We start from the raw sequence: 12032 nt of genomic DNA, 5'->3' as shown, positions 1-12032 counted from the left end.
ATGTGACGTCACGTTATAACAATTTCATTGTTATGTATAGTACCGTTTACAGTTCTCAAATACTCAAAGGACGTCAGACCGGGTACATTCACCAAAAGCAGGCGGAGAAAGAAGCATTCGTGTTGATTGGGGTTAATGGTGTAGAGTCTTGCTATCGTGGTATCTTTGAAGATGGTAGATGGACGTTGACTGACTTACCCTGTTTACGAGTTCAAACGATTTATTTTTAGCATTCCACGTGTAATACGAAGGCACTTCAATATACAGCAGTTTTTTGCAAAAGAATCATTTTGACATAACGAAAAGAAAGCAGTTAACGTTGTATCCGGTGGATTCAGGGCTCTTTGTTGCACGTTGGATTCCGAAAAATAAACACAAATAACAATTTTATGCGTATCAGTAGGCATCAAATCGATTGCTGTTTCGAAAAGGCGCACTAAATCATTATTTTCGTACGCTCTTCAACAAGCTGCAGAGACGGTACGGTCACTACACATCCCATGAATATCAGAACGATCTTATTTCGATGATCGGTTCCAGGCTTCAGCGCACGATAGTGCAAGAATTAAAAAGCACCAAATACTTTGCCGTTCTGGTCGACGAAACGAAGGACAACTCGAAGAAAGAGCATTTCCCGATCGTGCACCCAGATTCAGGCCACAAGAAGCGAACTCACCGACCTGCGTTCAGACGCTTCATTCGTATCGCTTTTTGAGAGGGCTAAAGAGGTTTGCAACAGAACTTGAAATCGAAGTACCTGCTTTGAATGAACCCGCGACTAGACCCTCCTCTGTTGATCAGAAAGGACGACCTCGAAGAACTCAAAAGATCACCAAGCATCTGAAACAATTTGTGAAAACTTTGACGCTAGGAAAGAACTTCATCAAATCTTGCAATCGGACTACAACTTTGGCGGATGAAATGAAGTGAGAGTACTTCGAGACTTTCGACCGTCTACTAGCTAAATTTGACAGAAGGTTCACAGATATCTTGCCAGTGCTGAGCACACTCGAAGCCTTGGATCCATGCTCGACCAAGTTTATGGACACATAGTCATGCATTCTCTGCTCAAGCGTTCCTCTTTTCTTTACGGCGAGCTCGATATCGACGACATTCTTTTCGAATCTCAAGCTGGTATTGCCAAACGTTTCTTGCTCGATGAGGAGAAAAATTCGGAAAACTTTCTTGACATTGTCGACCATCTTCAGGCATTACCAGTGGCTTACTCAGAAATAATTAAAGTACTTCGTATTGCTGCCACACTTCCTGTGAAAATAGTGAGCAATGAGCGTTTGTTTTCTAGGCTAGAAATAGTGAACAACTACTTGTGGTCTAAAACAGGAGATGATCGGCTCAATCACCTCCTTTTGATATTTGCCGAGAAGGATTTAGTAAACAATTTTGACTACGACCAACTTGTTGACGATTTTGCAAAAATGAAACCTCGGCGGTTCCCCTTGTTACCTTGAGTGTTGTAATATTTTTTTTCTCTTGATATGTTTTTCCTTTTTGCAGACATATTTGATCTGAAAGATCTCTGCTGAAGGAAAACTGAGATTTTGGTTACAACCCTCAGCATAACAATGAAGATTACTTTCACCGACGTATTGTTTACTTAGATAAGAAATTTTATCGCTGAGGAAGGCCAGCCTGTAGTCTGGTTGAATTTTTCACTTTCAGTTTAATCATTAAACCTTGTTGTTTGTAATCTTCGTTTTTATAATTAATCGTAGAGGTCAGTGTGGCTGAGTTCCACATTCGGTTACAGTACATTTCCAAGCAACACATGGGTGCTGAAAATGCGTTTTTACTTAGAATATTCGATCGATGTGCTGCAAAAACCCGATTGATATTTCAGGTTTGACTAGTCTGAAATTATGCATGGGAGTAGCTCCAGCATTTTTATTGGGAGGAAAACGAGGGGCATTGAGACTAAAAATTATTGAGAGGGACTGCCCCCTTGCCCCCCCCCCCCCAAAAAAAAAACAACCCTGAAAATATAAATTAAATTAGTTAACCGGCTGTCGTGGATTTTTTAGACTTAGGTATCTTAGCTTCTTATGGGTGTCCATATCCAAAAATATCAAAGTGTCTGTATTTCCCCTCTAATCAAATGCACTGTTTCTGTATATCGCCTTTGCTCCAGTGCAATGTGTCCGGTACCTTTCTATGCTCTAATGCAATGTCATGAGGAACACCCTCTGCTTTCAATGTACCGCCATAGGAACTAGCCTATACTCTAATGCAGCGCCATAATTATTTTAAACAGAAAGGAGTTTTTTATAGATGGTGTATGAATTCGCAAAAACAGTGGAAGAAATGTCTCTCAGGTTTAAAATGTGAGAAGTCATATGTGTTTGCATGAAGTCTTGCTTTACAAAAAAAGGGATAAGTGAAAATTCTATGTGGGTTCCGTAAAAGCAATCTATAAAAGACACTAGTGCCACGAACCCCCTAGCGGTGGGTTCGGGAACTAAAAACGTGGCCTGGAAGTATTGCAGCTTCCCCCTACTAACAGACAAGTAACTTTGTAAGCTGAAGGATCTGTTATGGCGTTACAGCTGTTTTTTGAAGCATATCTATCGCCCTCCCTCTAACGAGTTATCCGTAATTTAACCACCGTTTGCAAAGCCAATAAGGAAAACATGCAGAAACACGGAATGGGCAAATGACAAACAAGGGGAGATACCCCTCAATGAGAACTTGAAGGACGGCTTTCTAAGACGATGGACCTCCATTTGAATTAATCTCCGAAGGGATTTTATCCCTGAAAACCCATCTATTAATTCCTTTAAAGTAAATTCAACAGACAAAACATGTATGTTTCATTTAATTCGTCTTTTGGGTTATCAAGTTTGTCCTTCTCTCAAATATCAACCAAATTAAATTCTGGCTTATGTGTCTGAGCTTAATTTCTGGACGTTTTTGAATTAATGCAGGTTTTAATTACGAACCCCCTCATATACGTAATAATTTCTGTTCGCTTAAGTTTTGGTGTTTCTCCTTACTTTAAGTTGAAAAATCTTGTTTTTTTTTATTCAATTTCTCGTTGTTATTTAAATAACGCTGGAAAATCCAGCGTCCCTTTCATAGAATTTCTTTTTTCCCGTGATAAATTCCTCTACTGAAAGGGCCTCTCTCGTAACCCCCTGCCCCCTTCCCTACCCCGGCACCAAAAGAAATCCTCCCCTGAAAACATCAGTATGCTTCCCAATAACCAATACTATGTGTAAACAATGGGAAAAGCTCATAAAATGCAGCCCTTACCACAGGGACTGTGGGGAATCAAGTCAATATTTATTAATTCAAATTAATTATTTATTCAAGTCGTCCTCAAATACATAGCTATTAGATTTTTCGACTATGCTGAACAAAATGGGTATCTCAAAATTTTGATCTATGACTTTGGGTAAAAAAAGAGCGTGGTAGGGACCTAGTTGTCCTCTAATCTTTTGTTCAATTAAAAAAGGCACTATAACTGTTAACTTCCATTAAAATGACCCCCCTTGTGACATTCTAGGACCACCGGGTCGATACGATCACCCCTGGGAAAAAAACAAACAAACAGATAAACACGCACCCGTGATCGGTTTTCTGGCAAAAAATACGAGGTTCAACATTTTTGTAGACAGGAGCTTGAAACTTCTATATTGGGGTTCTCTGATACGCTGAATGCGTTGGTGTGATTTTCGTTAAGATTCTATGACTTTTAGGGGGTGTTTTGTAATTCTTCTAGCTTTTGATAAGTATGACTAAATTTGATGAAACTCATATATTTAAAATCAGCATAAAAATCCGATTCTTTTGATGTATCAATTAGTATCCAAATTCCGTCTTTTAGAGTTTCGTTTACTATTGAGCCGGGTTGCTCCTTACTACAGTTTGTTACCACGAACTGTTTGATACAAATACAAAATTCCACATTGTTGTAGTTAGGAGCTCGAAATCTCTACAGTAGGGTTTTCTAATACGTTGGATCTGATGGTGTGATTTTCATTAGGATTCTTTGACTTGTAGGTGGGTGTTTCCCCCTATTTTCTAAAATAAGACAAATTTCTTCGGGCTCGTAAATTTTGATGGATAAGTTTAAATTTGATTTAACTTATAAATTAGAATCAGCATAAAAATCCAAAATCTTTGATGTATATATTGGTATCCAAATTCCGTTTTTTAGAGTTGCGGTTACTATTTAGCCGGGTCGCTCCTTACTACAGTTCGTTACCACGAACTGTTTGGTATTAGTTTGTTAAGACAGGGTGAGTTTCATCTTAGTAAACTTACAATACTACGGCCAACAGCTAAGCGCAGGATCGAGCCACCTGAGGTCAAAACTTCGACGCACGCTCTCCCTCCACCCAAATATGTATAAGCTTTACTTTCAACTACCTTATTTGAAGTACTAATTGCTATTAAATTCGTTTTCACCCAATTTGTGGGACAAATGAAAGCAAATAAAAAGCAAAATGAGCAATATGGCAAAGCTATGTTGTTTATGTCGACCTTGTGTCTCCGGCTTGACCCTTTTTTTTATATTGTGTGTGTTGTACAGAAGTTTAAATAAAAATCTTGAATCTTGAATCTATGACTCGTACGCGTCCCCTACAGTTTTCTTCTTATATATATATATATATATATATATATATATATATATATATATATATATATATATATATATATATATATATTTGTTTGCTAAGATAGGGACGAAATTCGAACATTATTAGACCATTAATGGAACATTAATGAAACAAAATTCGAACATTAGCGTAAAGAGGGAGGTATTGACGAGGGGACGGACCCCCTCATATTACGTATATAAGGGAGTTTCCCCTCGTCAGTACTTCGCTCTTTATGCTAAAAATCAGAATTTTGTTAAATAATGGCTGATATAAACAATAATTTGTTTGTGCTGTTTTTCGGCTAATCTTAGCATTTAATTTTATCTTAAGTAGCTTCTTAATTATGATTTTTGTGTGATAATAAACCAAAGATATTGCTTGTTTTCAAACATACAATACAACATTAAACAAGTTTTTTTTTCCAACTGAAAGTAAGGAACAATATTTAAAGTTAACACGAACAGAATTTATTAGATATATGAGGGGGTTGTCCCCTTCTCAGTACTTCAATCTTTACGCTCATGTTAGGCTTTTTTTCTAATTATTTAAGAATTACTCCTGATACACAAGGACCATTTAATTAGAATAATAAGCTTTTTACAAATTCACAAACATTTTAGCGTAAAGAGCAAGGTACTTAGGAGGGGGCAAATCCCTCACATACGTAATAACAACCAAAAGAAAAATCAGAGAAAATTGCGGTTCAAGTAGTTCGTGGTAACGAACTGTAAGTAAGGAGCGACCCGGTTCAATAGTAACCTAAACTCTAAAAAACGGTTTAAAAAAAGGATTTTGATACCAATATATATACATTAAAAGAATTAGCTTTTAATGCTGATTTCAAATATATAAATGTCATTAAGTTTAGTCTTGCTCATCAATGGTTACGAGCCTGAGAAAATTTTTCTGATTTTCGAAAAAAGGGGGAAATACCCCATAAAAGTCAAGTGACCTTAATGAAAATTATACCATCAGATTTATCGTATCAGAGAACCCTACTGTATAGGTTTCAAGCTCCTATTTGCAAAAATGTGGAATGATCACGGATGCGTGCTTATTTCTTTTTTTCCCAGGGGTGATCGTATCAACCCAGTGATCCTAGAATATTAGAAAAGGGCTCATTTGAACGGAAATTAAAAGTTCTAGTGCTCTTTTTAAGTGACCAAAAAATTGGAGGGCAATAGGCCACCTCCCCCACAACTTTTTTTCCCAAATCGTCCGATCAAAATTTTGACAGAGCCATTCTGTTCATCATAGTTGAAAGGCCCAATAATTATGCCTTTGGGTATAGCATGACCCCCCACTCCCACACAGCACCAGGGGAAATGTCTTTAAGTTATAAAATTTGTCCATTGTTTAGGCATAGTATTTGTTATTGGGATGAATGCATACATTATCGGATGGGGGAGACAAATTTTCTGCTGGGAGTTTTCCCATCGGGGAATTTTCCGTGGGGGAGGGAAGTTTCCAGGGAGAGAACTTGTCAAGAGAAATTATATATTGTGGAAATTTGCCAGATTTCTTATACAAAATTCTTTTTATATGTCTCGCTTTCTGTTTTTCGTCTCAATCTTACGCACGAGTGGTTAAAAGTGATTGTCCAAAGTAATTTTCACCGGGATTGAATTGTCTAGAGTATATTCCATGGTGAGGAGGTTTGTCCCTTGAGGTGGGGTCAGATTTCCTGGCATTGTTTAAAAAACGGTCAGAAATTAATTTTAAAAAAAACAAGTTTTTTTCTATCGAAAGTTAGGAGCGACATTAAAACTTAAAACGAACAGAAATTATTCCGTACATGAAAGGAGCTTTCCCCTCCTCAACCCCTCGCTCTTTACGAAAAAGTTTGATTTTTTCTCACAGCTCTATTTTTTTTAATGAATAAAAAACTTTAGCGTAAAGAGCGAGGCGTTGAGGAGTGGACAGCCCTTTTAATATACGGAAAAATTTTGTTCGTGTTAATGTCGCTCCTTACTTTCAATAGAAAAAACTTGTTTTTTTATTTAATATTAATAAGAGATAGGATTTGAAAAAAGGTGAAAGCAAGCTTGTTATTTTCGTAGCTGCTCTGGCGTCAAAGCAGTGTATAGGAAGCATGCGCTAAAGGACTGTTAACCGCCTCAAGCCTTTTACCTGCCTCGCCTGAATTTGGCAATCAAACCACAGTTCTCACTTTGTACCATTCGACGGTACATTTAAATTAGTCAAATACTTTGGTGGGTAGGCCTTTTGAGAGGATTACTCTATGCTATTTCTAAATGGATTAATTAAAATGTGGTTTAGAGACTTGGTGATTGTTGCTGTGTTGTTTTCCTTGGACTTTAGAGAGATTGGCGGAACTTCAATATTGCATGAAGTTGAAGCTCCAGGTAACACATTTTTTTCTTTATCTAGAAATATATTTTGTACTTGTGTATTATTCAGAACACACTCAATGAGTGAAGTTAGGTTCTTTCGTGAAACAAACTTCGATGCAGGTACATTTTAATTAAATATTTGGTACTTGTTCATTATTCAATTGAGAACACCCTGAAGAATTTTGCTGAGAAAATTTGGTTTCATAGCCACAAAGACAAACTCAATTTAGTTTGCTACGGATAGTGATAGAAGATAGTGTCTGAACATGGATTTGAAATGAAGATTCGGGATTTGCCAAAGACTTTTCCTAATAAAGTATTATATTTAAATAATATTTTGTTTTATTTCATTAGCTTTATCAAAAGTTTGGGCCATATATTTGCACATTAGGGGGGGGGGGGGAATCAGGTGCCTTATATCAAATACATAACTTAACCTAACCACCTCTATATATAAAATATTTTATTAAAATGTACCTGCATCGTAGTTTGTTTCACGAAAGAACCTAACTTAACTTATTGAGTGTGTTCTGAATAATACACAAGTACCATATCTTTTGATGAGTTCTTCTCATTCAGAAGCGCAATTTCTTCAAAATTCAGAAGTCGGAGGTGATTTTTCAAGTCAAGTGAAATCAAAAATGAACCATAAGTAGGCTGACATAAAGGCAAAAGTATATTAAAGGAAATTTATCTGTTTCTGTGGATGCTTGAGTTATCTTAGTTTTGATAATATTTTTGAAGACGCTAAATTTCAGTTGGGGGGCAAACTGGGGTCTGAAGGGTAGCTGCTCCTCCTTCTCCATATCAAATTACGCCCCTATTCCCGTATAATGCAGGTAGTGCGATTTTTTTGGAGGGAAGGAGGTAAATTTTCGAGGAATAGGCCTATAGCCTGCACTTCATCTAAAAGGGGCGCAAATACGCCAAAAAGGGTGGTATATAGGAAAATATGACATGTCAGGGAACTTGCAAATAGGCATCTTCACAGGATTTCAGTAGACTTGAATCCAGGCTAGGTTTTACTTACTATTCGAATTCGATGAAAGATTTTATAATTCGATAAAAGATTTATATAGGACTTTCGTCCTATATATAATCTTGGCCATTTTCATTTCATCTTGGAATAAATAAATATTTTAAAATTTAGCTAGGACGGACCCAGAACTTATTTCTTCTGGTCCATAGTCTTTACGGGATTTTTGATGGCTTAACTGGAATAAAAAAAAAAGACGTTGTAATTACCCAAGTTGCGAAATAATTACCCATTACGTAACTATATACCGCCCAAAAAGGGTGCTATATAGGAAATTGTGACATGTCAGGGAACTGGCAAATCGACATCTTCGCGAGGTTTCAGTAGACTCGAATCCAGGCGAGGTTTTACGTACTATTCGAATTCGATAGAAGTTTTTTTTTTCATCTCCACCTTTCGTCCTTTAAATAATCTTGGCCATTTTCATTTAATCTTGGAATAAATAAAGATTTTAAAATTTAGCTAGGGCGGACCCAGAACGTATATTTTCTGGTCCATAGTTCATACGTGATTTGAGATGGCTTAACTGGAATGACATTATAGTTAGTTACCTAGGAAAAACGTTATAGCTAACCAAGTTGCGAAATATTGACCGATTACGTAACGTACGAAATATTAAGCAGTTTGTATTAACGAGTTGTAATTAAGGAGCCACCCGGTTCAGTAGTAACCGAAACTAAAAAAACAGAATTTTGATACCAATAGATGCATAAAAAAAAATTGATTTTTATGCTGATTTAAATTAGATAAGTTTCACCAAGTTTACTCTTATCCATCAAAAGATACGAGCCTGAAAATATTGGCTTATTTTCGAAAAAAGAGTGTAACATCCCATAAAAGTCGTAGAATCTTAATGAAAATCACACCACCAGATTCAGTGTATTAGAAAACCCCTAGTGTAGAGATTTCAAGTTCCCATCTCCAAAAATGTGGAATATTGTATTTTTGCCAGAAGAAAGATGACAGATACGTGTTTTTTTGTTGTTTTTTCCCCAAAGGTGATCGTAGCGACTCAGTGGTTCTAGAATATCGTGAGAGGGCTCATTCAAACGGAAATTAAAAGTGCTAGTGCCCTTTTGAAGTGACCTAAAATTGGAGGGCAATTAGGCCCCCTCCCAGGCTCATTTTTCCCCAGTCACCCGATCAAAATTTTTGCGAATGCCATTTTGTTCAGCATAGTCAAAAAATCTAATAACTATATCTTTAAGGATGACTTAATCCCCCACAGTCTCCAGGTGTAGGGCTGCAAGTTGTGAACTTTCAATGTTTAGTGGCTATTGGGAAGTATACAGACCTTTTCAGGGGGGATTTTCTCTGGTGGGGGTCGTGGGGAGAAGGTTACTTGGGAGGATCTTTTCATGGGCAAGGGAGTTTTCCATGAAGAGGGCGCCGGCTTTTCCGGCATTATTTAAAAAACGATCAGAAATTAAATATAGAAAAACAAGTTTTTTAATCTGAAAGTAAGGAGCAACATTAAAACTTAGAAGGATCAGAAAATATTATGTATATAAGTGGGGTTGCTACTACTCAATAACTGGCTCTTACGGTAAAGTTTTTTTTTACTTTAAAAGAGGTTATTATTCAAATTAAACAGCCTTTGTGATTCACTGGAACAAAAATCAAACTTAGGTTTTTATACGGTTTTTATTAGTTAGAAAAGTAAAATTAATATGCAAATTTCGTTTCAATTATTCATGTACGGTGAGCAATCTTCAAGTTTTTTAACTGATAGAAAGGAGAGACATTAAAACTTAAAACGGAAATTATTCCGTATATGAAAGATTCTGTCAGTTTTCAGTTTCAGGAAAGTAAGATAGAAAAAAATCATTGAGAAAGAGCTACTTATCTGTTACAACTACAACACTTAAGAAGTGAAAATAGGTTAATCCTAATGAAATATACCTAAGCACGATGAAAATAAAATGATTTAGTAACAAAATTGTGGAAACTACAGCAGAAAATTATGGAAATCAGGCCCCCCACCCCCAGAGCGAATTATGTAAAATGGTTTCTAACCTAACCAAAATACTATCTAAATATTTAATTAAAATATATTTACATTGCAGTGTATAATATACTCTCTCACGCTAAGCTGAAAGAAACTACAGAAAGAAACCGGTTCTGTTAGACTAAGAACTTGAGTGTTGTAGCTGTAACAGATAAATACCGAAAGATACACCGTAAACTATCCGGTAGTTATCTCCAGTTCTTTATTTTATCAATCAAGATTTTTGGCCTTCATTGCATATCAATCCTAGCCTATGTATTAATTTATCCTTCCTGGGATCATCATCGATTATCTTTTATTCTCTGTATATAGACTTTTTTTCTAAAAATTGAATCTATTGTTTATTATTGTATCCAAGGTTACTATATTTCATCACCAAATAATTGACCATCGTCGATAGTTTCCTATAAGAAGTATCTTAATTTAAGACTAGATATGTTTCGACAAAATTCTTACTCTGAAGCTGAGCTAAGCCTTTCATAAGACAATTTTTGAATCCAAACAACAACAAAAATACTTATTTTGAAGAAACGTGCAATCATGTAATCAATCACAAGATCACAGAATCACAGAGAATTACAGGAGAATCATCAATCATCTAAAAGGAATGAGAATGATAATTGTGGCTAAGAGGGTCAAATTTCCATCAAGTGTTTTTTAAACCTGTTTTTTTACTATCCTGTGTGATCCATTTGAGTAATCTTATTGGGAAGGGGGTAAAATTTGGGCATTGTTCTGATTGATAGCTTCTAAGTTTCCCAATGGAGGTTTTTGTGATTTATCATATCAGAAGTCTGTAGCTGAAACTGTAATTTTTGGTCCTCTAATTTTGGTAGCAATGTTTTAACGCCACCGCGGTTTTCCGCCACCTTTTAATTCAGGTAGGTCAGAATAGACATAGGCATAAGAACAGACATAGACACAGATATAGACATAGAAACAGACATAGACATAGACTAACCTAACCTGTCTATTCTGACCCAACTAATCCTCTTGATGATGCAAGATTTACTGGGTGGCGGAAACCGCGGTGGCGTTAAAACGCCCAGTTCCTAATTTTAGGTAAACCGGGAATACTCAGTATATAAATGACTTGGATTTAAATATTATTAGGTGAATTCAGATAAAATGTGAAAAATAGTTTAGTTCTGGCTGAAACTAGGCAAGGCTAACTTTTTTCCCTGTAAGCCTCGCCCCCATTCTACATTTTTAGAGGTTACACTTGCGTCAAGTCCCAAATTGAAAGTTCTAAAGTTTCGCAATTTTTAGTTCTTTTGCACAAACTGCAGGCAAAAAAAGAAAAAATGGTCTAATTGCCACCTGTTTAACCAAGACTTCGTTAATTAACTCTGGAAATTGGTATATTTCATTCAAGGGGGTGCCCACTCTCCGCCACCTGGTGTACACCTCAAAACGCCAGGTATTCCGCACATTTTCACCACGCTTGATATAATTTCTTCCATACTTGGTATAGTTTCCACAGCGCTCGGTACACTTCACCACTCTCGGCACGCGCTGCCCTGTGCTTGCAAACTGCACAAGCTGAAAGTATGCACCAACTAGAACTCACAACTCTCTCTTTATCAAATGAGTACCATACTTTTACCAAACAAATTATCACAAAGGTATATGGACATCTCTAAGGGGTAAGCCAGACTAGGTACCCCCTCCCCCCAGTGGAAACAAAAGTTATACATAATTTTTTTAAGTATTTAGAAAAAGCATCACCAATGCCCCCCCCCCCCTAATCAGAAAGTATTTTACAGGCTTATGATTAAAAATTTAGACTTGTGACTAAAAAATACAAAACTAAATTTAGTTTAAAACAGAATCATGGAAAGAAAGCTCAAAATTTGTAAAATAAACATTAAAAAATTGTAAGGTAAAAAAAGGGGGCTAGAGATCTACTTATTTAACATATCAACTATTTGCGGGACGAGAGTTCACCTGTATCTTTCAACAGAAAAATTTATTAAGGTAGACAGGGGGATTTTTTTAAAGCAGAACGGAGGGGG

The 12032-nt window shown here is 36.4% G+C and overlaps 1 protein-coding gene across 2 annotated transcripts in view; it reads left to right on the top strand.

The window, feature by feature from the left end:
- Positions 1 to 6778: 6778 nt before the first annotated feature.
- Positions 6779 to 12032, top strand: part of LOC136033192 (low-density lipoprotein receptor-related protein 2-like) — a 159821-nt gene continuing 154567 nt past the window's right edge. For both annotated transcript variants that reach the window (XM_065713900.1, XM_065713899.1), the window contains exon 1: positions 6779 to 6985. In XM_065713900.1, coding sequence (XP_065569972.1) covers positions 6862 to 6985 — 124 coding nt within the window. In that variant the 5' untranslated portion in view covers positions 6779 to 6861. The remainder of the gene's footprint in view (positions 6986 to 12032) is intronic.

This window comes from Artemia franciscana, chromosome 11, assembly GCF_032884065.1.
Source record: "Artemia franciscana chromosome 11, ASM3288406v1, whole genome shotgun sequence".
Classification (NCBI taxonomy): Eukaryota; Metazoa; Arthropoda; class Branchiopoda; order Anostraca; family Artemiidae; genus Artemia; species Artemia franciscana.
Note: the sequence above shows the minus strand (reverse complement) of the source record. Positions and strands in the feature narration are given on the sequence as shown.